We start from the raw sequence: 26,190 nt of genomic DNA, 5'->3' as shown, positions 1-26,190 counted from the left end.
TGTACGACATAGTGACCATAGTTAGCAATACTAGATGGAATATTTGAAAGTTGCTACTAGAGTAAATCTTAGCAGTTCTCACCACAAAGAAAAACAGACGTGTGAGTATGTGAAGCAATGGATGTTAACTGAACTTATTATGGTGATCATTTTGCAATTTATACATATATTAAATCCTTATATTGTACCACTTGAACTAATACAATGTTATGTGCCTATTATATGTCAATAAATGGGGAAAAAAAGATGCCTCATCATGCAAACTTCATAGCAGAGCTGTAAGAACAGAGATAATATTAATAAAGGGCTTAGCAGAGGGTCTGGCACACAGAAAGGTGACTCTGTCTGATGCTTTTAGAACATGCCTTAAAATTCGAAGGTCTCCAAGGAAGGTACCTGAGGATCCATTATAATAAGTAAGAATCACTTTTCATGAACACACATGTAACTCGTATTTGAAAACTCTTAACAGCTTTAACTTCATTCTCTGAGATTTCATAACCAACATTTATTTGTGATAATTTTTCCATTTTCCTAATAAATGCAAAGAAAAGTCTTCACCAAATTTCCAAACGTTTACAATCCAGGACAATTAGAGGTTTCCACCTACAGATGTCAATTCCTCTCATTCCCTCAGATATGCCTGCTTCTCAGTCATATTGTCTCACGTGTTTCCTCCATAACATTGGGTTTCTTGGGTCTGTTCTTGACCTTGTTTATCTCCTTTTACATATCTTCCCTGGAGGGCAATCCTCTCCCTGAGTCTTTCCTCACCCCCTAGCACTGAGCACCATCTCTATAGTATCTTCTATAGGCCCCGTCAAAGGAGACCCTGTTTCCTGCTTTAATAGATGCTTCTTGAGGCCCCACCCAAACATCAAGTCCATAGTGAAATCTTTCCAACTCTGCCCCCTGCATACCGTGTTTATATGACACAATGACATATTCACCATGACCATGTCTGCCTCCCCTACTAGACTCAGAGCTTTTACAGCAGTGCTTTCATGTGCAGCAGAATCCCCTAAAGATCTTGGGTCATGCTGATGCCACATGAGTAATAAGCTGTTAAGAACATCTCTCACCTCTCAGTAACTTGGCATCAGCACCATCATCATCACTGCCATCATCACCATCACTCATCACCATCATCATCATCACCATAATTAATCACCATCATCATCACCACCATCATCACCACCACCATCATCATTCATCATTCATCACCATCATCATCACCACCATCATCACCATCTTTTGACACTGCTGCCCAGTGAGATGAGATGAGGATGATAAGATGAGATCTTAGGGAGATGAGATGCCAGGGCTGCCTAAAATAATGGAGGGCAGAGGTGAACAGAGGATGTGCATTTGGTGGGGGATGGACTGGAAAGCCTGAGTAGAACCAGAGAGGAAGAGGAGGCTAGATGAGGTTAGTGAAGAGACAGGAGGTAGCAAAGATGGGAAGAAAAGAGAGTAACAGGGATGGAGAGGAGACAATAGGAAGGGAAGAAAAGGAGAAAGAGATGGCCATCAGATGAGAAAAGAAAGGTGGCTGACTTCTCTCCTTGGGGTGGGATTGGTCTTGTACCATCTGACCTTCCAGAGTAGGGGGTGAATTTCAGGACTGGAGCCTTCCAGAGGATGGTCATTCCAGCCATTTACGCTCAGAGCTTCCCCCCTTCACATTAAAGGTTCTGCCTTCCTGAGCAACTAAGGAATAAGCTGTCACTGTGAGAGGAATAACAAATAAGGGCCTGTCCCATGATTGTGAGTGTAGAAAATGACCTATCAGTTCAGAAAAATTTCAGTCTGCAGTTAAGTCCTTTATCCTAAGACTTAAAACTCATTGTCCATTCAAACAACCCAAACAAAATTACCTGATACAGCTCAATCCGTTGTTCAGGCACTCTGGCTTTCGGGTTCTGTAAACGAAAGACTCTGAACTCGGCCTTCACCAAATTGGAAGCATTCTTCTCCATCGAGGAGACGTCAAATCGGACAATTCTAAAGTACGGTCTGTAGAAAGTGGGCGGGATGGCATCTGTAAAAAGTTAGGGCAATCATTGAAAATGATAAAAATCCATTGTTCTCTCACAAAAGACCCTGCAGCATGAGACAGCCTTAAGAAACCTTACAGGAAATATCTATAGAATGATTTCGTTTCCAATGGCCAATTTAATATCATTAACAATTGAACTAGGAAAAAAAAAATAAGCATGTGCATTTGGTTACAGGAGTAGCCGATTAAAAGGGATTAACAAACCACTTCCAGTTCCATTTGAGGGCCCTAAGTTAACCCTCTTCTTTGAAAGCTGACGGAGTGGTGGAAAATCCTAAATGGTTATGAACTGGAACAAATTCATGACAGTTGATGCCTGGAGAAAGCTGTCAGGCTTGCATACACTTTAATCAAATGTGCCAAGAAAATAGCTCCTAATGGCAAGCAGTTTGCCCATGTATTTTTTCCCTTGAAATTTTGGCTCCCAAACACTCTACTCTCTCCAGATTCATGGACTGCATCTTTTTCGGCTTCTATAATTTGGTCTTTGACACACATAGGACCGAATACACCCTCTAGTGAAGTTAGGGTGAGGACTGTTGAATGAAAACACACAGGTAGTAGCAATACCAGGCCCAGTCTTAAAATTCTTTATTCGGCATAAATGTTCACTGGTGGGAGGGAATCCTAGCGAATGAAGAGAAAGAACCAACCCCAATGCCTTCTGCTCTGAGCCATGAAAAACACAGATTTGCAGACAGCCCACGACAATTTCAAGTTCGTGGGCTGCTAGAATTTTGCTGTTATTTTGAGGTAACCTGTCTTTGCCTTTGGATATATAACTCAGGGTTAAAACAAAACCAAAGCAAGTTTGAATTCTATCCCCATACTTCCTATACAACACCCATTTATTAAGTATCTACACTGGGCAGGCTAGCTGTTACAGGTATGTTTCTATAGTATAGGTAGAATAGGTATATTCCTACAATACTCTTTGAAAATCTCCTGCAAACTTACTTTCATTATTCTGGAATGTACCATCCAACTCTGGTGGTTCGATGGTCTTCTACCCCCTCCTCAATTATGTCACTTCGTTACAACGTAATCATTCTCAGTTTTCATGGCCCTTTACAAATGTTTTCTTTTGGTGGGAGGGGGAGCTTCCCTGGTGGCTCAGATGGTTACAGAATCTGCCTGCAATGGGGGAGACCTGGGTTCAATCCCCGGATCGGGAAGATCCCTTGGAGGAGGAAATGGGTACCCACTCCAGTATTCTTGCCTGGAGAATTCCATGGATAGAGGAGCCTGGAGGGCTACAGTCCACTTACAAATGTTTTTTATTATTTTGCTATTATGCTTGCTTTTGTTCTCCTCAGTGAAATTTTAAGAATCCTGAGGACTGACAGTATTTCTCATATATTTTTCTGCAGCTACTAGAACAGAAGTCTGCACATATGAAGTTCACCAAATATCCACTGTTTGCACAGTTGGTCATCAACAGGAGTTTTGAAAGACTTAAGCATCTGGTTATTGGCAAGACTAGCTTCTTATTAAATAAATGTACCATCTTGCTGATCTTAAAATAGAAATAAATACCTTTCATGATTTCCTGGGAAATCCTTGCTCTGGGATGATTACACTGAAAAATTGAATGCTAGGAACACACCAGCATTTCATTATCTTAAGAACTGTGTACTTTTTCCCCTCACAGAGGCTTTTCTCCATCCTTTCCCCATGTCCCATGACTCTCAGAAAGCAGCTCATGGGGAAGTGATACATTTCAAACCATGCTCTGCTTGATGACTGCTTCACAAATGACTGTGTGATCTGAAACTTTGTAGATCCAAAGTCTCAGAAACAATCAAACAAACAAACCTCCCCAAATCTAAAGCATCCAGGAGGGATCCTTCCTAGAATCTGCAGTGATGTTGGCCACAGCCCCCAAATCCAAATTTGCTATAGTTTGGATTTACATTGCTGTAGCATCTGCCTTTGGCAAAAAAGCAATGCCTACTGACATTTTTGGTTGTTTTAAGATTGAAATGTAAAGTGTGGCAGATAGTACTGTTAAAAATCCAACAACCTGTGTAAGAAAAAAAAGAAAAAATCAACCTTTCTGCTGGAATATTACCAGCCCAGGATGGGACCAGCCCAGAACAGGCTGGTCCCATCCTGACAGCTCAGCTGAAAATAGGCTGGGAATCCAGGCAGAGAGGCCTGGGAGGATGGCTTCACACGCTCTCCAGGTTGGCCAGAAGCTTCCACAGGCCTAGTTTCTGCATTTATCTTCTCATGGCCTCCCCATCAGCGAGCAGAAGCTTCAGACATGCTTGGAAAGAGCATCCTGAAAGGGCAAGGCTGCTCCAGTGGGTTTCCTGTCATTAGAAAAAGTAAACAATCTTGCTGGTTTCCCCCTTCCTTTCAGTGGAAACCACCCCCCAACCCCAGGGGCCTACGCTACTTCCACAGACATGCAGCATTCACACCCGGCCACCCCAATCTTATCCTTCCATCAAGTTTGTAAATAAGCGCTCTTGAGATTTATTTTTATTCTCTTTTGTGTTTATTAAACTTTGAACAATTTTTTTTTTTCCCTTTCTGGTCATCTGCCCATACACACACTTGCTTTTTACAGCCGCTTCAGACCAGGAGGTCAATTTTGTTTCTCCTTCTTCTAAGCAAATCATCCAATGATCCAGTCCTAGGCTTTCGAGCTTTGAAGGGGTGTTTGCAAATATTTACGGGCGTCGCTGGATAGTTAAGTATGTTGTTCTCTTCTGCTCCCTATAAGCTGGCAATCAGCCCTCCTCCCCTCTGGCCATGATAACTGTGTTGGCTGTTTTGACTGCCCGATAATACAAATCCACATATCTGGTGCTTGTTTTATAAGTCGAAGCTGTTCACGGAGGAGGTGAAATGACAGTTGGGGATCCCTTCCCTCCCCGCCAGTGCCTGGGCTTTGGACTCATGATTCCGCGAAGGGACCAGGCCAGCAGGACACAGCAGCCTTTCCCAAACCCCTGCTGCAGCATCCAAGAGCAAGAGCTCATTGGATAAAGACTGGTAACTTCAAGAACTGACTACCACTTCTAAGGGTCGGTCCCAGCTGTCCCCAGCTGTCCTCTGCTATGGGTGACCAGCCCCTAGCCTGGCCAAGGTACTTGAGCAACTTCCCAAATACGTCTGCACTGGAAGAAAAAATAAAAGTCACAGCAAATTGCTCAGACCCAACTCATGATCCTTACCTCATAGAAGCTCTCAGAAGCACGGTACAAAGAGCTGAACATGGCCCCTCTATACCTCGCCTGGTGCTGGGGCTCCATTCCCATGCTCGTATTCAATGGCTTGATCCACACATCTGGCCTGGGAGGGATGCAGCTTTTTTCTCCACTTTCTGCAAGGACTCGTGTCCCCCTTTGGAATGTGAGCTCTCTCTAAAGGCCTCTGGCATTTCAACTCAGCTTCTACCCCATTGTGAAGTATTCAGTGACTTGGGTTTGACCTTTGCCAACTTGCCCTCGCATATCCTAGTTGGCACTCTCCTCTTGATGTCTGACCCACTCTTTCTTGGTTCCATCAGATGGCACTTTCCACCAGCTCTGTGGATTTCAGACCACCAAACTGGTTTTGCTCCCCTACCTTACCTCACCTCCCTCTTCACCCACCGCCATCCCATGTGCCTTCCTGTCTTTAAAAGGCTTGCACCTAGGAGATTCCAGAATGTCACCCAATGAGTAGTGTTCCCCTTACCTCAAATCCCTGCTAAATCTCACTTAGGGGAATACATAGAGGGGGAAAAAAGGGGGAAGTCTAACTACTGATTTCTAAAGTCTAGCACGTTAGAAATAAAGTACACAATAAATGTAATGAGTTTGAATAAACCCCAAACCATCCCTGCTCTCCCCACCCTCCAGCCCTTGGAAGAATTGTCTTCCACGAAACCAGTCCCTGGTGCCAAAAAGGCTGGGGACCACTGGTGTATAGAATGCCCAGTGATAGCGTCTGATCACAAGCTACTTTCATGCATTCTAGGTTGACTTGTCATCTGTTCCAAATAACTAATCAACTCATTGTAAATTGTCTCCTCCCCATGTTAGCACCTTGTGGTCAGCAATCTGTACTTCAGAGTCCTTCGGTTCCCCATGGCCCAGGGATGGCTTCATGGGCATGTGGTCATGGCAGTTGTACCAGTTCCCAAGCTCGGAAAAGGCTCACACTGGAATCTGATATTCTGTGGTCACCGTCTTGAACACCTGGATCATTTCACCTTTGAATTTAGGCTTCGAATGTGACATCTACTGGGACAACGGGGCTGGAGTAGGGCCATGGAGCCTCACTCCTGAGCTCTGCCACCCTTCCATACTCCTGGCCTCCCAAGAATTGGTGCTGGAACCCCTGCCCCTCCCCCCTGCCCCCCAGAGAGCCGGTGTCAGGCACCCATACCCGAAGCATCTCAGATAGGGCATGGGGGCAGCGGTGTCACCCGAGGCTGGCAATGCAACAGCACTATCAGACGCAGCTCAGTGGCAGCAGGGACCAAGTCTTGCCACAGTCCCATATAATATAGGACCTGCATGCAGGGGGCCCTTTAAGGCCACCTGAATTTTAACCCCAAATCAACAAAGTCTTATCTATGTGGCAACAGAGACGGCATTTAGCTTTTCAGAACCTATTTCTTCATCTGTATAACAAGGTAAATAATCCCCTACTTCATATGTACTGACTCGGGTTGTCAGGATCACACAAACGAGCAGATGGAACATTTGAGAACTGGGTTTAGAACAAACTTCCTCTCGAAAAAGGTCCCTTCCTATCCCCTTTTCCATCCTGCAACAAAGGGGCTAAGTGATCCTTGGGCCTTCTTTGAATGTCCCACACTTATCACCTAATTGAATTAGAGGAGAAAGAGAAAAGTGTCCTGGGGCTGTTGATCAAGGACTCTGGGTGTTCAATTCCTGCCCGCTGCAGAGAGGAGTGACAGTCACCACTATACTCACAGGCGCCCCACCACCAGACTTTAACATTTACCTGCTGTGCTCAACCCTGACCATCAGAAAAGATGACAAGAGAATTCTATCCTCCCAGCAAACACCCTCTGCACCAAACAACTCCACCTCTCACGACAATGCTCAGATTAGAACTCTGCTAGTCAAGGCTATGGTTTTTCCTGTGGTCATGTATGGATGTGAGAGTTGGACTGTGAAGAAGGCTGAGCACTGAAGAATTGATGCTTTTGAACTGTGGTGTTGGAGAAGACTCTTGAGAGTCCCTTGGACTGCAAGGAGATCCAGCCAGTCCATCCTAAAGGAGATCAGCCCTGGGCTTTCTTTGGAAGCAATGATGCTAAAGCGGAAGCTCCAGTACTTTGGCCACCTTATGCGAAGAGTTGACTCATTGGAAAAGCCTCTGGTGCTGGGAGGGATTGGGGGCAGGAGGAGAAGGGGACAACAGAGGATGAGATGGCTGGATGGCATCACGGGCTCGATGGCATCACGGGCTGGATGGCATCACGGGCTCGATGGACGTGAGTCTGAGTGAACTCCAGGAGATGGTGATGGACAGGGAGGCCTGGCGTGCTGCGATTCATGGGGTCACAAAGAGTCAGACATGACTGAGCGACTGAACTAAACTGAACACATAAGTTAGTAAAAAGACAAAGTGAAGAAAGGTCTTACAACGGCACCAATATGTGAGGAGCTCTGTCAGAAAGAGGAGATTTGGAGACTGAAAGAAATACCCAAGGACATCCAGAGTTCAGCCTTTAGGGGGGCAATGCTTCAGTCATCTCTATCTGTGGTCTATTCCCTATTGGGCTGCTTACACCACAAAACTAGTGGGAAAAAAGTGTGTGACAGACATTGGAATTGTGGGTCAAGTATTCCTGAGTATATGTTGCATTTACTAAAGCAGTGGTTCTGGAAGTGTGGTCTTGGACCACAGCATCTACCTCACCTGGGAACCTGGGATAAGTGCAAAGTATCCAAGAAAGCCTGATGCACCATCAAAGTTTAAGAACCACTGTGCTAAAAGGTACCCGTTGGCTGCTAGCTGGAGAGGCCAGTGCTATTTAACAAAGCAAGCAGATTAGCAGAGGCCAAGAAGAAAGAGACCTTAATTTCTAACAACTGCTCTCTTGAAGCTGGCACTCACAGAACCCCCAAGGGAAACTGGCACTGGTCTCAATGTCCTCGGGGAATTTCTAGGATAAGCCAGAGGGCAGTAGTTCAAAATGAAAGGTAAAAGATATGCCTCGTACTCAGTCGCTTCAGTCATGTCTGACTCTTTGCGACCCCATGGATTGTATCGCCTGCCAGGCTCCTCTGTCCGTGGGATTTTCCAGGCAAGAATACTGGAGTGGGTTGCCATTTCCTTCTCCAGGGGATCTTCCTGACACAGGGACTGAACTCATGTCTTTTATGTCTCCTGCATTGGCAGGCAGGTTCTTTACCAGTAGCGCCACCCATGAAATTAAAAAGACACTTGCTCTTTGGAAGAAAAGTTATGACAAACCTAGATAGCATATTCAAAAACAGAGACATGACTTTGCTGACACAAGTCCCTATAGTCAAAACTATGGTTTTTCCAGTAGTCATGTATGGATATGAGAGTTGGACCATAAAGAAGGCTGAGAGCCAAAGAATTGATGCTGTGGTGTTGGAGAAGACTTAGACTGGGGACTCTACCCCAGGTAAAGGAAATCAACCCTGAACATTCATTGGAAGGACTGACACTGAAGCTGAAGCTTCAATAATCTGGCCACCTGATGAGAAGAGCCAACTCATTAGGAAAGACCCTGATGCTGCAAAAGATTGAAGGCAAAAGGAGAAGCAGCAACAGAGGATGAGATGGTTGGATGGCGTCACCGACTCAGTAGACATGACTCTGAGCAAGCTCCAAGAGACAGAGGAGGAAAGAGGAACCTGGCATGCTGCAATCCACGGGGTCACAAAGAGTCAGACACAGCTTAGCAATCAAACAACAACATGGGAACGAAGGATCGTTAGAGGCCCAGAGGTTCTGTTTGTCTTACTCCCCGAAGCACTCACTAGTTACCTGAATTTCATTTTATGTTTTATTGATTTTTATTGGAATATAATTGCTTTACAATGCTGTGTTAGTTTCTGCTGTACAGCCAAGTGAATCAGGTATATATATACAGGTATCTCCTCTTTTTTGGATTTCCGTCCCATTTCGGTCACCCCAGATGATTTAAGTAGAGTTTCCTGTGCAATACAGTAGGTTGTCATTAGTTATCTATTTAATACATGGTATCAAAGTTGTACATTTCTGAATTTTAAATACAAGCTAGATTCCTTTGTAGGGGAGAAGTTGTAAGAGGCTTACAGAGCATCCTAGGGCCCTGTTGTTTAGTGTGGATGTACAGATCCTATTCTATAGCAGGGTTTCTCATGAGTGGGCATGGGGTAATGCTCAATGCTCTGCGTTTTAACAAACTCCTGTGCAACTCTTATGTACCCTAAAGTTTGAGGACCACTGAAATAAACCATGGGCTTCCCAGATGATGCTAATGGTAAAGAACTCATCTGCCAGTGCAGAAGATGGTATAAGAGACTCAGGTTTGATCTCTGGGTCGGGAAGATCCCCTGGATGTGGAAACGACAACCCGCTCTTGTATTCTTGCCTGGGAAATTCCATGGACAGAGGAGCCTGGCAGGCTACAGTCCATGGCTTATAAAGAGTCAGACACAACTTAGTGACTGAGAACACATGCATGAACGCCCTAGACTACAATTTACAAGTTCATTATAGACTATAATCAACTTGGCTAGGCTTCCCCTCCCTTCAATCTCATGAACTAGTCAGGGATGAATAAAATACGCCCATTTCCCCATCCCTACCCTGAAAAGAACAGTCTCAACTCAGCCTAGAATTTTATTTCACAATCCTCTCCCATTTTCTAATAGCTTTACATGCTTCATTTCTGCTAAAGAGGTGTTTCCATCCCCATTTCCCGGATAAAGAAATCAAAAGCAAGGAGAACCAAGTAACTTCTGGCTAAGGTCAAGGTAAGGCTGGCCTGTCAATCAAAAGCTCTGGCTTTTCACCACAATATCCTGTCTCCTGAACAAAGGAGTCCCATGAGTAAAAGACATGAATCCAACCCCAGGCAGAAATACCAACACTCACTGGAGTATTGCATTGCAAAAACGGGCACAAGAAAGTACCTCCTTACAACTGTTTGACTTATTAAAAGCTCCAGAAACTTGAATGCAAAGCCTAGTATTTTTACTGATGGTCCTTAGAAGAATGGCCCTCATACAGCGATCTGTGGTTTGCTCAGTGCAAAAGTTCCCCCATAAAAGACACAGTGCTAAGGTCAGGATGGCCCACGATCTTTTGAACCCCCTTAAAGATACGCATGATGCCTTGAGCCTGGGAAGCACCCACTGGTTCTCGCCCCCAAGCTCCTCAAATAAACAGAACAAACTTCTCATCCTCTTTCCAGCAATGACTATACATTCCCTGAAGCTCTGCAGTGATCCACATGGACTTTCAACAGCGCTTGATGAGGACTCCTCGTTCCTGATGTCCCGAGCTTTGAGAGTAGTTTGGGGTTCCTTAGACATCCTCTGGGGTGCAGCAAGACGAGCAACCCACCGCAGGGCCAGAGGGCAAGAATGAGCTGCTGTTTGTGTGCACATAGACACGGCCAGCAAGAAACCAAGACAGTTGTGTTCGGGGGTTTTCTCCAATTTGTCTTGGCACACGGGAGATGGATTTGATTTCACTACCACAGCCCAAGCACTGCTGACACTCAAGTCCCAGCAATTTAATACAAAATGACTGAGGAATAAACAGCGCATCACCAGCGGTTGCTGATTTTCTCCCTGGCCATCCCTCCTATTAAGTGTAACCCAGCCCCAGAGCACTTCTGATGGAAACTGGGTGTCTTGGAGAGACAGATGGTATCAGACCTGTCATGCTGCTGGAAGTCCGGAGTCTAACTGTGTCAGCATCAGCGTATGTGACTTGGCCCTCATCTAGCTACTATTTGAGACTGTGCACACTGTCAGCAGAACTGTTTGGGCCCCTTCTTACACAGGGCCAAAAAAAGAAAGAAAGTAAAAATCACAATGATGCCAGCCCAGGGTGGTTGGTCTTATTGAACTATGACAGATACAGGGTTCCTAGCTTCTACTCCAAAGTTTCCATCACCTTCATAAAACTCCACTTACGTGGAGACACCTATTCCATTTTGATTTCTCTGTGTTTCTCATTGTGCTCAGGATTGTGTATGGAGAGGGCGCCTGGATCCACTTGTGCAGGCAGGTGGACCAAGAATGGGACACACTCCTTAGGAATGGCGTCACGGTGGGAGGCTCTCCTCCTGGTTGGACTAAGTGATCAAAGTCACTCTTCTCTGCCATTGTCTCATCTTTAAATTCATCAAACTCTTTTTTTTATCTTTCTCCCTCCTTGTCTTCTCTCCTTTCATTGCTCCACTTTCTCTCTTCTTATTTTTCTTCAATCTATGCTTTTTTTTTTCCTCTAAAAAATAGGGGGCAAAGCAGTCATGACTCGATGGACATGAGTTCCAGCAAGCTTCGGGAGATGGTGATGGACAGGGAAGCCTGGTGTACTGCAGTCCATGCGGTTGCAAAGAATCGGAAACGACTGAGTAACTGAACTGAATCGAACGGCCTTTAAAGAGGCCAATCCCCTCAAGACATAGCTAGTCACACAGCCATTCTAGAACCCAGCAATGGCCACAACATGGTCAACAAAAAGAAGGCAATTGGCAGCCAGTGGCTAAGACCCTCTGCACTCTCAAATGCAGGGGACCCGTTTCCAATCCCTGGTCAGGGAACAAGACCCCACATGCCACAACTAAAGATCCTGCATGCTGCAACGAAAATCAAAGGTCACACGTGCCACAACTAAGGCCTGGCACAGCCAAATAAATAAATAAATATTTTTTTAAATTTTGTAAAAGAAAAAAAATAAGGATTGATTCCACTAACAAAGTAAACTTGGAAATGTAGGATCTCACCCTTAATCTCTTCATGGATGAGAGGCACCTTTTATTTTTAAGCTTCTTCTGCAGATTGAGAAACGAGTAAAATCTTGCCAGAATTACACAAAACACTGGCAAAATAAAGATGAAAATGTACCCTGTTGGACATTCTGGCTCATCCCTGTAGAGAGCTTTCCTAACCCAGAACAAACAGACATTCCCCTTTCCAGAAACTCTGCACTTTCCCTGGAGCTCTGTGATGATTGGTGTGGACTGTTTGACATGCTTAATGGGTGTAGTGTCTCTTATTAGCTTGCAAATCTTTCTCTAATCTTCCTAAAATTATAGCGGTGATGCATATAATGGCCATTGCGTGTCTTGTACTGGGAGCTCGTGTCTCTATGTTGTCTGTAAGCCTCTTGCTTGTGGCCCGACTTCTTTGTCAGGCAATCACCTAATTACTTGGAGGCACTGTGCTGGTTTGCTGCTCTGCCCTGGAGCTAAGCTAATAAGCGACGGGCACACCCTGCTAGGATTGCAAGCTATTTACCAACTTCACCAAGTGGGACAGGCTATGATTGCTGATGTATTAAATTCATGACTTGGGAGTGAGGACATGTGAAGAGGAAGAGATGGTCTGGATTATCTTACTTGAAAAGGAAAGTAAATACAGCTAACGTTGATTCTCCCTGAAACTTCATTGCACTTAGAAATGAGAACACATAAAGGGCTTGCCTGGCATCTATTATGTGCTCTCTCCAAGTTCCTGGGATCTAATTCCCTCTTGCTGCAGTGTCTTGTTCGAGACAAGACAGTATCTTCTAGAACTCCTTCAGTGACAGAGACCTCAAAGCTCAGGCAGATGACCTGCTGCAGTCTCTGACAGCTCCCGCTGTACAAAGAGTTCTCCCCTATGCTGGACTGAGATCTGCTTACCTCCAAGGTCTGTCTACTGGGACTGGTGCTGCCACACAAGATGATTCACTTCCTTTTCCACTTGACCCTACTCAGAAATTGTGAGGCCAGATTTCATGTCTCCTTGCCCCCATGTCTGTTCTTTTCTAAGCAAACATTCCTATTTCTTTTTATTATGAGAGCCTTTTACCTCCACGGATGGTCTGTTCTCTGCTCCAATTTTAAAACTGGACCCTTACATTTGAACATAATTCTCAAGTCAGAATAGAGTAGAATTATCACCTTCCTTATGGTAGAACTTATACTTTTATTAATGCATCCCAACAGTGAATTATTCTCATTCTCTCTCTCTTTTAACCTTTCTACTCGTATTTTTTTCTATGTGTTTTGAGTGCATAATAAATTAGAAGTCTTCAGTCTTTTCCACACAACCTATATTTCACAGATGTCATTATCTTATGTTTCATACCCTGAAACTTTTTTATGTGCAAATTTTACAGTATGCCCCTATTCAATATGTATTTATTTGACTTAAATACTCATTTCAATTATGCTCAGATGGATGTGAAATCTGATTCAGTGAACCTGTGTTTTCATTTTGCAGAGGACAGAGTCTTAAAATCAGAACTATTCTGCTAAATGCCAGTCTTGAATCTTGACTAGAAAGATCGTAGGCAGTAAGAATTGCTTGAAAGGAATTTTTAGTTATCAGATATCTTTATTAGCATTTCAGTAGATGGTCATTCAGTACCTTACAAAGAATACCAGAGTTTCAAAAGATGGAGCTTTCTCAGGGTTGGTAGATGTATTCACTAAGGGCGTGGACTCTTCCCCCATCCTGTTTGTACTGGCAACACAGCTATGGGCAATTAAGATATGGGAACATACAGGAATTATAGGAATCCAGATGAACTGTGGCATGACCAAGTTCTGGAATGGAGCCGCAGGTGTTATGCTTGTTTTAAGAATTCTTATGCATTTGGGCACTAAGCAGCTTTCTGCTCAAGGTTGAGGCACCATTTGCAAGAGGAGAAAACACAGCTTTGAAAGTGAGACTCTCCAAGGCAGAACTAGACCAAAGCTAAGTACCTTGAAATGTTTGAGTGTCTTATTTTTATTTAATTAGCTGACAGCAAGCCCTACCATCCAGCTTCAAGCTCATGACTTTGGTGTGTGGAAGTATGTACACAGTTTCATCTGCTCGTAGGGACACTGGGAAATAAAACTGGTTAAATAGTAGTAGGCAAGACCCCCACAGAGTGAGTCCAATTGATCCCAAGTTACTTTACACCCCAGCAAAGGGAAAGGGCACTGTCATTTTGAGAATGGAAAGAGAATTCTTAAGGAAAAAAAAAAAAGTTTATTCTCTTTGGGGAAGCTTTAGCTCTGTCTTACAGCTCTATTATCTTTCTAAGCCTTCAGAAGCCTTAGTGGTGGACTTCTTGATGGTCCAGTGGCTAAGAATCCACCTGCCAACACAGGCGCTCGGGTTGGACCCCTGATCCAGGAAGAGTCCACATGCCATAGGGCAACTAAGCCCGAGCATCACAACTACTGAAGCTGGTTCACTCTAGAGCCCACGCTCCACAACAAGAGAAAGCCCACACGCAGCAGCTAAAGAAAGCCCACACGCAGCAACAAAGACTCAGTGCAGCCAGAAACAAATCAATAAAATTTTAAAAATAATAAATTTATAAAAAGGAAAGACAAAGTCTTGGTGGTAGGGGTCAAAACTCAGGCACTTTCTGAAGCTCTCCCCACTCTCTTTTCTCAGAGGTGGATGTGTAGATGGCACAGACCAACACCTTCGTTTAGTTCTAAGCCAAGGGCTGGCCTACACTTCTTAAAAAAGCATTTACTAAGCATCCTTTAAAGAAGAGCTTGTTGAATAAGCTTCAAAAGCATTTTGAAAGTCACTCAGTCATGTCCAACTATTTGTGACTCCATGGACAGCAGCCTGGCAGGCTCCTCTGTCCATGGAATTCTCCAGGCAAGAATTCTGGAGTTGGTTGCCATTCCCTTCTCCAGGGGATTTTCCCGACCCAGGGATTGAACCTGGATCTCTAGCATCACAGGCAGACTCTTTACCACCTGAGCCACCAGGGAAGCCCCTTTGAATAAGGCAGTGCTTCTTAAATGTGTTAGAGTGGAAGCAAATAGAACTTCCAGGGCACCACAGTGATGTATAAACACACGCATAACCAGACTAAAATAAGCAGCAAACGCAGGGAGAGAGATGGAACCTTTCCACAACACCAGGGTGGGGTTTACCTGCATGTACTCAAGGATTCCCTAAAATCAGGGGAATAGCTTTTACCAGGTTGGGGTGTGTCTACTATGTCCCTGACCATATTCCATTTCTTGTCATATTATGTTGGTTTCATTAGACTATTCTTAAAGCCTAGACAACATATCAGAAAGATTTCTACAGGTCAGAAAACTAAGAAAATAGCCAGTTTTATAATCTCACTGGAATAAATTAATTGAGCTTCTTTGTGTACACGGACAGGAAGATTACTGGTAAAGAAAGTACACGATGCACAACAGAGTGTGTGACAGCGTCCTGAGAGCAACTGCTGCCAGAAGATGTTTGACAGCAGAAACTTGGTAACACTTCTCAGTTCCTTTCAAGGACTCTTGGACACCCCAGGAATTCTCCTCGGGGAAAGCAAGTCATATTGCTGCTCGGCTATAGCACTCGACTGGAGACCCCGAGGGTCAGGAAGAGGTCTGCACACATCTATTTCACCTATAGGAGAGCGCCTTTTTAGAGCTTTGTGACAAGCTGCCCCTTGGACTGACACTGCGAGGACAGGCCCTCGAAACATTGCCTCTATATTGGAGGGATGAGCCTTCCTAAGTCTCACGAGTACAGGGACTGAAACCTCTCCCTCCCCAACGCCTCCCGGTACATAATAAGTGCTCAATAAATATCACCATGGAGATGAATCCTTTTCTCAATGATGACGACCAGCATAAATCACAAGCTCTAACATCTTCCTAGGAGTTTATGCCCTACAATGTACTTTCATATACATTGTGAGCCTGATAACTCCATCTCCATTCTACTCTTGAGGAAACCATAGTTCAGAGGCCAGACAGTCTTATTTAAATAAGTCTGGGGACCTCTGACACCAGGCTCAGGACCTGCCCCCTCCTGTAAGATATAAATCAGCTGATGGAGCCGCATAACCTCTTAGACAATGCATTCTTGAGTGAAGGCTGGGGAGACCAGTTCTGAGGCCTTCATGGTATTCCAACTTGAAGAGATATGGAAACATTAAAATAAACACACCATCTTTTCCACCAGCTCTGATGCACTCTGGTGAGAACGGTTTTCATTGTTATTGTGAAGGGCTATTCTAGGGCCAAGGGTACTACATGTCCAGCAGCCTGAGAGTGCTTAGAAGGGACCAAGATGGAGAACGTGACTTATGCTCAGACAGCTACCTTGGGGATCAGGACATACAGTGAGTTACCTTTCCTGGAACGAGTACTTTGGGAATGATACTGAAATTCCAGAGGGAAGAAGGGAACAGTTTCCCCCATGTTTCAGCGGGGGATTAAGGTGTCTTTAGGACATCTCTGTCTTCCACAGTGGATGAGGGAGAGACGGGACCAGAGGCAACTGCGTGTGTGCATGTGTGGTAAGTTGCTTCAGTCAGACTCCGTGCAACCCCATGGATTGTAGCCTGCCAGGCTCCTCTGTCCGTGGGATTCTCCAGGCAAGAATACTGGAGTGGGTTGCCATTTCCTCCTCCAGGGGCTCTTCCTGACCCAGGGATCAAACTTGCATCTTCTATGTCTCTTGCGTGGGCAGGTCGGTTCTTTACCACTAGGGCCACATGAAGCAGTGGGCATAAGACCCAGAAGGACTTCCTGTAGGTCCAGTGGAAAGTCCTCTGTCTTTCCACTGCAGGAGGGGGCATGGTTTTGATCCCTAATCAGGGAACTAAGGCCCCATAAGCCATACGGCGTGGCAAAAAATAAAAATTAAAAAAGCATTGTTAAAAAATGAATGAAAGACTCATTGATGCTTTTTGACCATCAGCCACTATGACAAAACCACTTTTTGGTGTATAAAGTAATTCCACAATTACTCAGACATTTACTGCATTTGTAAAATTGCTTCTCTGAATGTAGGGGATCAGCTGACCTCTCTTCCCTCGGGATGGCCTCACATAAGTCATTCTGCCTTGAACAGGCGATCAGTGCAGCCCAAACACAGACAGACTTACATAAGGCCCGGCTAATTGCTTTCTTGAAATCAATTTATCATATATTAATTTACTCCTTGTTCATTGTAGGAAGGAAGCTAGGGAGCTCTCAGAGGCAAACGTGCCTTCTCTATCACTTTACTAGGGGCTTACCAGGTGGCACTAGTGGTAAAGAACCCATTTGCCAATGCAGAAGAGGCAAGAGGCTCAGGTTCGATCCCTGAGTTGGGAAGATCCCCTGGAGAACGGCATGGCAACCCACTCCAGTATTCTTGCCTGGAGAATCCCACGGACAAATGAGCCTGGTGGGCTATAGTCCACGGTATGGCAACAGGACTGAGTGACTGAGCATAGCTCTACGATAATTGCACATGTGTCTAATAGACTCAGGCTCATGAGTCTAAGCAGAGCGTCTAATCTCACACAGGACAGACACATCTTGCTTTTGGGGGGCCTTATAGGCTGCGTTGTTTTCCATAAAGGACAATGCTGATGGGAGGAATGCTGCAGTAGGCATAATGGGTGCACAAACAGACACACGACCTTCATGGCATGTTTAGCAACGTCAACTACCCCTCAGAAGCCTAGAAACCCAAAAACGTCTTATGAGCCTAACATATGGAGAGACAGTCAGCATGGACTCAGTCCTATTTGCCCAGACTGCCATCTGACCAGCTTTCTTCCCAAGTCTAGCGTGAGTGAAAAGTGAAGTCGCTCAGTCGTGTCCTTTTTGACCCCGTGGACTGTAGTCTACCAGGCTCCTCTGTCTATGAGATTCTCTAAGCAAGAATACTGGAGTGGGTTGCCATTTCCTTCTCCAGGGGATCTTCCCGACCCAGGGATCGAACCCAGGTCGCCTGCATTGGAGTCAGACGCTTTAACCTCTGAGCCACCAGAGTGAAAAGATATGCAATGCAGAAGCGGCGCAGGTCTTGGACAGTAGCTATTGGAACCGCGGAGGAATTTACAACGCAATGTGGGCGGGGTTCTGCAGATTTCAGCTTGAAGAGGACGCGTGGGTGTGATCTCTATAGGGATCTTTCTAGAGGCATCAAAAACCTCTCCCGGGCTCAGTTCCCTGCTTTCTACAAGAACACTGGGCTGGGGCTAGACTCTAAGGCTGGGAGAGTCACTCCCTACCCATAAGGTCACGGGGATTGGCTGGCCTTTTCTAGCTTGTCAAGACACCGTGGTACAAGGAAAACTCACTTTTCTTCGCTGCTGCTAAGTCACATCAGTCGTGTCCGACTCTGTGCGACCCCGTAGACGGCAGCCCACCAGGCTCCCCCGTACCTGGGATTCGCCAGGCAATAACACTGGGTTGCCATTTTCTTCTCCAATGCATGAAAAGTGAAAAGTGAAAGTGAAGTCACTCAGTCGTGTCCGACCCTCAACGACCCCATGGACTGCAGCCTTCCAGGCTCCTCCATCCATGGGATTTTCCAGGCAAGAGTACTGGAGTGGGGTGCCATTGCCTTCTCCGACTTTTCTTCGCAGCCATCCTTTTCTCTCTCTTAACCCCTACCCAGTGAAAAGCCCCCACAATTTTCAAATAAAGAGACAACTTTAAGACACGTCTTGCTTTGTCCCCTAGGACCCCAACCTGCGTTCCTAGCTTTGTGGGCACACCGTCATCTCTGCTGCCCCGTCTCCTGCCCACTCTCCCTCACCACAGCTGACTCGACCCCAAGCGCTAAATGCACCATCTGACTTCTGATCTCCAAACATGCCAAATGCTGACACACCGCCACGCCCATGCCACATGTATCCTTCACCTAGAAACCCTTTACATTTGGCAAATTCTACTCATTCTTGAAGGTCCGGCCCAGTTTGTCCTCTTTTCAGAGGAATTTGCAGCTCTTCCAGAGCAGAAGCAATCTCTCCCTTCTTTGGGTGCAACAACCCTCTTATGTATGACAGTTCTCTCTTTAGATTTTACCTGATAGATGAGTGCGAGGACTCAAATGAATTTCTGTGTAATAATACTTACTCTTGCTTGTAAGAATTGCTCCAAGGGTTAACTAAGGTAATGACTATGAACACAGCCACTGCTCAAGAAATGTAAGTTTATATTATTAACAGACCACTGAGAGCACACAGGGAAAGGCAGCATCCAGTCTCTGAGTCTGATGCCAGGAAGACTCTCCTAAAGAAAAAGTCACATAGGTCAAAACTACAGGAGAATCTGAAACCCTGTGGATGGGAGGTATTTTCTCTGCCTTTAGAGTCAAACAAACAAGTACAGTCCTTGGCTCCATTTCTCCTACTCAGTGGATAACTATTAGTATCAGAACCCTATGAACCCAATCCAATGGACTTATTAGATTTCCTGACCCATTGTATAACTCACATAAAACCAGGTGTAAAAAGAGATTTCTGGTGATTTTACTATAAAAAGTCATTAACGTGCAGTTTACAACATGCTTTCTTGGATATGATCTCATTTTTTACTTCAGTGACATCTCCTTTAGATGCTCTCATACAAGAACAGTGCCTGCTATGAGCCAGCATCCACCTCTGGTTGTGCAAGAGAGAGGTTTAGAGCAGGCAAGTCACTCATGCATGCAGTTAGGGCAGTGGCTGAAAATCACAAACCAAGTTTATCTGACCCCAACTCCACACTCTCTCTACTGCTCCATGGCCCTTTCTTCCCAATAAAGGCTCATGCTGAAGTTCTTCAAGGTGGAAAGTTCCAAAAGAACAGCCAGAGCTCAGTGAACGACGAGCCATCTCTAAGTGTCAGAACCATCCACAGAAGGCGTCAGAAACTTCTGACTGGGAACAGCCAAAGCCTCAGGACAAGGAGAGATGACAGAAGCAGATACCCTTTGAAATGTGACCATCCTGACAACCTGTGACCCTGTGCTCAGGTTCATTAGACAGGTCTGGCTTCCAGCCTCTTGAATCTTCTGTTTTCCTCAAAGAGCAAATAATGGGAAGGAAACACAACACTGAGGGTTCAGAGGCTGAGCTCCTGAAAAGCCTCATTTAGGCTCTGAAGGTGTGATACGTCTGTGTTATCGCTCCTTCACCTTGGCTCCTTACCAGCCAAGCACATGATGTGTGTGCGAGAGTTTCTAGCTCCTGATTCAAGGCTGTCTGTTGCCAACTAAGTTGCTGCAACTGAGTGAGGAGACTGGTCTTCATCTTGCCTTGTGGTTGTGTTTAAAAAAAAAAAAAAAAAAAAACTTCAGTGAAAAACTCTCCAATCTGGTTAAAGGGATGAAGGGTTTTATGTGAGAGTGAAAGTGTTAATTGTTCAGTTGTGTCTGATTCTTTGTGACCCCATGGACTGTAGACTGCCTGGCTCCTCCGTCCATGGAATTCTCCAGGGAAGAATACTGGAGTGGGTTGCCATTCCCTCCTCCAGAGGATCTTCCCAGTCCAGGAATTGAACCCAGGTCTCCTGCATTGGCAGGTGGATTCTTTATCATCTGAGCCATTGGGAAGTCCAATACACAGGACTACAACTTCTTAGTAAGAACTCCCATTTGCCTCTGAAACTGTGTTGTTTTAGATCTCTCTGTGCCTTTAGAGCTCGTGACCACTTTACAGGGCTCTGGTCGGGCTCAAATATGATGATGTATGTGAAAGGGTTTTGTTAAATGCAAAGTAATCCAAAAGTGCAAGGTGGCATGCTTATTCTTTGTTAATAGCTTTTTTACACTGAAGTGTAATTGATTTACAATATTATTAGTTTCAGGTGTACAATGGTGATTCAGTATTTTTACACATTGAAAAATGATCACCATGATAAGTCTTACTACCACCTGTCACCACACAAAGTTATTAAAGTATAATTGACTCTATTTCCTATGCTGCAAATTATATTCAAGACTTATGTATTTTATAATAACTGGTAGTCCTTACCTCTTGGGCTCCCTCACCTATTTTACTTATCTGTCCACCCCCTCTCCTCTGGCAACCACCTGTCTGTTCTCTGAATCTATAAGTCAGTTTCTGTTTTGTTATTTGTTCACTTGTTTTGTGTTTTAGATACCATGTATAAGTGAGACCATATGGTATTTGTCTTTCTCTAGGTCCATTCATGTTGTCACAAATGGCAAGATTTTATTCTTTTTATGGCTGAGTAATATTCCATTTAAAACATCTATTTCTGCTTTATTGACTATGCCAAAGCCTCTGACTATGTGGATCACAATAAACTGTGGAAAATTATTCAAGAGATGGGAATACAGACCACCTGACCTGCCTCTTGAGAAACCTATATGCAGGTCAGGAAGCAACAGTTAGAACTGGACATGGAACAACAGGCTGGTTCCAAACAGGACAAGGAGTACCTCAAGGCTGTATATTGCCACCCTGCTTATTTAACTTATATGCAGAGTACATCATGAGAAACGCTGGGCTGGAAGAAGTACAAGCTGGAGTTAAGATTGCCGGGAGAAATATCAATCACCTCAGATATGCACATGACACCACCCTTATGGCAGAAAGTGAAGAGGAACTAAAAAGCCTCTTGATGAAAGTGAAGGAGGAGAGTGAAAAAGTTGGCTTAAAGCTCAACATTCAGAAAATGAAGATCATGGCATCTGGTCCCATCACTTCATGGCAAATAGATGGGGAAACAGTGGAAACAGTGCCTGACTTTATTTTGGGGGGCTCCAAAATCACTGCAGATGGTGATTGCAGCCATGAAATTAAAAGACGCTTACTCCTTGGAAGGAAAGTTATGACCAACCTAGATAACATATTGAAAAGCAGAGACATTACTTTGCCAACAAAGGTCCATCTAGTCAAGGCTATGGTTTTTTCAGTGGTCGTGTATGGATGTGAAAGTTGGACTGTGAAGAAAGCTGAGTGCCGAAGAATTGATGCTTTTGAACTGTGGTGTTGGAGAAGACTCTTGAGAGTCTCTTGGACTGCAAGGAGATCCAACCAGTCCATTCTACAGGAGATCAGCCCTGGGTGATCTCTCTGGAAGGACTGATGCTAAAGCTGAAACTCCAATACTTTGGCCACGTCATGCGAAGAGTTGACTCATTGGAAAAGACTCTGATGCTGGGAGGGATTGGGGGCAGGAGGAGAAGGGGACGATAGAGCATGATATGGCTGGATGGCATCACCGACTCAATGGACATGAGTTTGAATGAACTCCGGGAGTTGGTGATGGACACAGAGGCTTGGCGTGCTGCAATTCATGGGGTCGCAAAGAGTCAGACACGACTGAGCGACTGAACTGAACTGAATATTCCATTGCATGCATGTGTGTAAATACATATATATATACACCACATGTTCTTTATTCATCTATCCATGGACACTGAGGTAGCTTCCTTGTCTTAGCTATTGTGAATAATGTTGCTAAGAACATGCAGGGCACATATATCTTTTCAAATGAGAATTTTCATCTTCTTTAGATAAGTACCCAGAAGTGAAACTGCTGAATCTATTTTGAAATTTTGTAGGAATCTCCATACTCTTCTGCAGGAGCTGCATCGCTTTACATTCCCTTAGACAGTGCACGGGAGTTCCCCTTCCGCCATATCCACCCCAACACTCGTTTTTTGCTCTCTGTTTGGTGACGGCCTTTCTGACACTGTCACTGAAGAAGAATGTACCCACCACACCTCCTCAGAGGTCACTGAGATAACAAGCAATTGCTTACACAAGCTGATCTATCCCCCAGAAACAACTTTTGAGGAACACATCCCTCAAAAGGAACTCTTCAGATAAGGAAACCGAGGCTCAGAGCTGGTAACCAGAAAGCACCGGTAAGTGGATTATCAAACCCAAATCCTGACTTCCACCTCACCACAGAGAAGGATCCTTCAGGTTACAATGCACAGAACCTAAGCCCTCTCAGGGGGTCTGTGAGAACACAGCATCATCAGTCCTAAGAATGATACCTGCCCGGGGCCCCGAAGCACCTGTAACCAACTCTCATCTGTTTCCTTGGTTTCCCTGAAGCCCCTCAGGTCATCCTCCAAGTTGCCTTTTAACCAACAGATTTGAGTTTTGCCCTCTCTTCCTTTTTAGCCAGACCCTAGGGATGTGAAGGACTGTCACAGTAGGTGAAGCAAATGGATAGTAGGTACACTGCCTCTAAATCTGCCTTTAATATAGAAGTTACCGAAAACAAAAGCAGCAGATCAGATTCCTACCTGCATTCTCTCCTTTAAACTTCACAAAAACTCGACAAGGTAGACACTCTTTTTGTTCCCATTTTGCAGATGAGGGCACTTAAGGTTCAGGAGGATTCCATAATTTATCTAGGGTAGGACTGACGCTGAAGCTGAAGCTCTAATACTTTGGCCACCTGATGCGAAGAGCTGACTCATCGGAAAAGACCCTGATGCTCGGAAAGATTGAGAGAAGGAGAAAAAGGTGACAGAGGATGAGATGGTTTGATTGCATCACTGACTCGATAAACATGAGTTTGAGGAAACTTCGGGAGATAGTGAAAGACAGGGAAGCTTGGCCTGCTGCGGTTCACACATGACTAGAGACTGAACAACAATATAGCCAATAAGTGGTACAACTTTTAGTACTTCATTTCATACAGTAAGAGAGATCCATTTACACACAGTCTTGTTTATAACACACAGAGTATTTAACACACCTTTTCTCATCTTGGCAAACAGACCACATACCCACTGATGCTTTCTCCACCTCAAGTTATTCTGATTCTAAAACATAGCATTTTTAATTGTCTACATGAGAAAGATGGTAACTTCTAACCCTACAAAATAATAAATGACAATCCACAGTCATCAAAAAATAAGACACATACCCAGCACACTCAAAACACTTCTGCTACAAAATTCCTTTTTTCGTTTTTTAAAAATGAATCAAGATGTTTTGGATGAGGGATGGGGCACCCCATGAATTACTTTATACTATCCACATTAGTCTTAAATAAATTTTCCCTTTATCTCATCTCTACAGAACTGTCACACCACCATAAAATTGCCACGCATGACAAGCTCTGTGAGGCAGAAACGAAGGGTGGAGGGAAGGCATTCTTGTGTTATTTCACAATTTCTGGGAGGCTCCAGAACGTGGTACTCTCTGGTCGGTGTGTGTTTACGCTCTACCTTTTAAGGTGGGGAAATCCAAAGGCAACAGTTTTTCCTTGAAAATGTGTTTCATGGAAAGTTCTTCAGAAGCTTGTGGTTAATTCTGCTGCAGCTTCTAACTCCTTGAAACCTGACTCATAGAACGTATCACCAAATCTGGCATGTAGCTGTGTTAAAATTCTTCAGCAAAAAACTTCCAGATATTATGGTCAAAGGGATAAACAGTTTATGTAAGGGCTGCCACTTCTTACTGCCTCTGCAGCCAAGAGGAGCCCGTGTGACAACGAAGGCCTGTGACTCCCTCCCCGATGTCACCTGCTTCCCCATCAAACATAAAAGGACCTCTGAAGGTTACACGAGCAGCCTTATCCCTGCATTTCCAAATGTTCCTGTGCTTTATTCAATGTAGATTCATATTGACAATAGATGATACATTTTCTTTAAAGGCACACACTTTGCTATCTTGCAGTTTTGACCTGCCTAAAACATCACTTACAAATCCCAGGAGGATTCTAATTAACAAAACAGCAGTGGGCTATCCTGCCTAAACGGGAGTGTGTCTGTGCTTCTGGGCTTCCCACTGAGCCTCTGTTGAGAGCATAAATCCAGCTCCCAGCTCTTCTGTAATATCCCAGGGCAGCATCCACAATTCCAAGGCTCTGTCAGTATTTCCTGACTGGGAACTGTCTTTCCTTTTGCTTTCTATTCTTCCCTGAAACCTTTCCTAACCATCTAGTGTTTAATTCAAAACCCCAATTATTTCCAAGAAGACTCTGAAAATAATGTATAGTATACTTGTGTCATGTGACAACCTCCTAGTCTCCATAGATCTTAATTTTCAAAAACTGAGATGAAGGGGACTTCCCTGGTGGCCCAGTGGCTAAGACTCTGTGCTCTCAGTGCAGGGGGTCCAGGTTCTATCCCTGGTCAGGGACTTAGATCCCACATGCCACAACGAAGGCCTGACGCAGCCAAATAAATAAAAATAAATATTTTTTAATAATTGAGGTGAGGTATCAAAAGAGAAAAAGCACATCATAGCTCCATATACCACCAGAGCTTGAAAAGGAAAGCCCATTAAAGATCTGCGCTTCTAAGATAACTAGAAACAGTATTTGATGATGATCTTAGCATTGTGTTGGGAGCAGGAGTCGGTGACTTTCATCATCCTCTTCCTAACCCTGACTCCTTTCCCTAAACACTGGCTGTTTCACCAAAGGCAAGTTACTCCTCTCTCCTCTGCTTCAAGGTTTTGTTGAAGGCATCCCTTTCTGCACACGTAAGACCTGTGCATTTCACTATATGCAAATAGTACTTCCCTTAAGAATGGGGAGTGCTCACTTTGGCAGCACAGATACTAAAGTGGGGACAACACAGAGAAGATTTGCATGGTCTCTTTGTGAACGCAAATTCACAAAGCGTTCCATATTTGGGTTTGGGGGGGGAGTTGAGTTGGGAGTTTGGGATTAGCAGATGCAAACTATTATATGCAGACTGGATAAACAACAAGATCCTACTATATAGTACAGGGAACTATATTCAATATCCTGTAATAAGCTATAATGGGAAAGAATATTAAAAAGAATACATATACATATATAAAACTGAATCACTTTGCTGTATACCAGAGACTAACACAGCATTGTAAATCAACCTAAAAAAAAAACAAAACCTATTAATAAAAAAAAGGAATGGGGAAAAAAGAAACTAGAAGGATGACAATGCATATAAATAATTTAAAAATAATATCTCTATGAAATGTCCCACAAAAGAAATACTAGTCCCAGGAAGTTATACAGAAGAATCTCACTAGACTTTCAGGAAATACATCATTCTAAACCATGCAGACTATCCAAAAGAAAGTACTGGAGCAATATCCCAACTCACTCAGGCAGGCAGTATAAACTTGATGCCAAAACCGAATCAGAAAAGGGAATGTAGCGACCAAATTCACTCGTGAAACAAAATCCACTCCACAAAATAGTAGCATAACCAAGGTCTGTTGTATTTATGACCCCCTCCACCACCACCACCAAACTTTGA

At 44.3% G+C, this 26,190-nt stretch overlaps 1 protein-coding gene across 2 annotated transcripts in view; it reads right to left on the bottom strand.

The window, feature by feature from the left end:
• The window catches only part of TGFB2 (transforming growth factor beta 2), a 93,505-nt gene that overhangs the window by 34,102 nt on the left and 33,213 nt on the right, over positions 1–26,190 (bottom strand). For both annotated transcript variants that reach the window (XM_004013602.5, XM_004013601.5), the window contains one exon: positions 1,878–2,041. In XM_004013602.5, the coding sequence (XP_004013651.1) occupies positions 1,878–2,041 (164 nt within the window). The remainder of the gene's footprint in view (positions 1–1,877; positions 2,042–26,190) is intronic.

This window comes from Ovis aries, chromosome 12 (assembly GCF_016772045.2).
Source record: "Ovis aries strain OAR_USU_Benz2616 breed Rambouillet chromosome 12, ARS-UI_Ramb_v3.0, whole genome shotgun sequence".
Classification (NCBI taxonomy): Eukaryota; Metazoa; Chordata; class Mammalia; order Artiodactyla; family Bovidae; genus Ovis; species Ovis aries.
The sequence above is the reverse complement of the archived record's forward strand: the minus strand, read 5'-3'. Positions and strand labels throughout refer to the sequence as shown.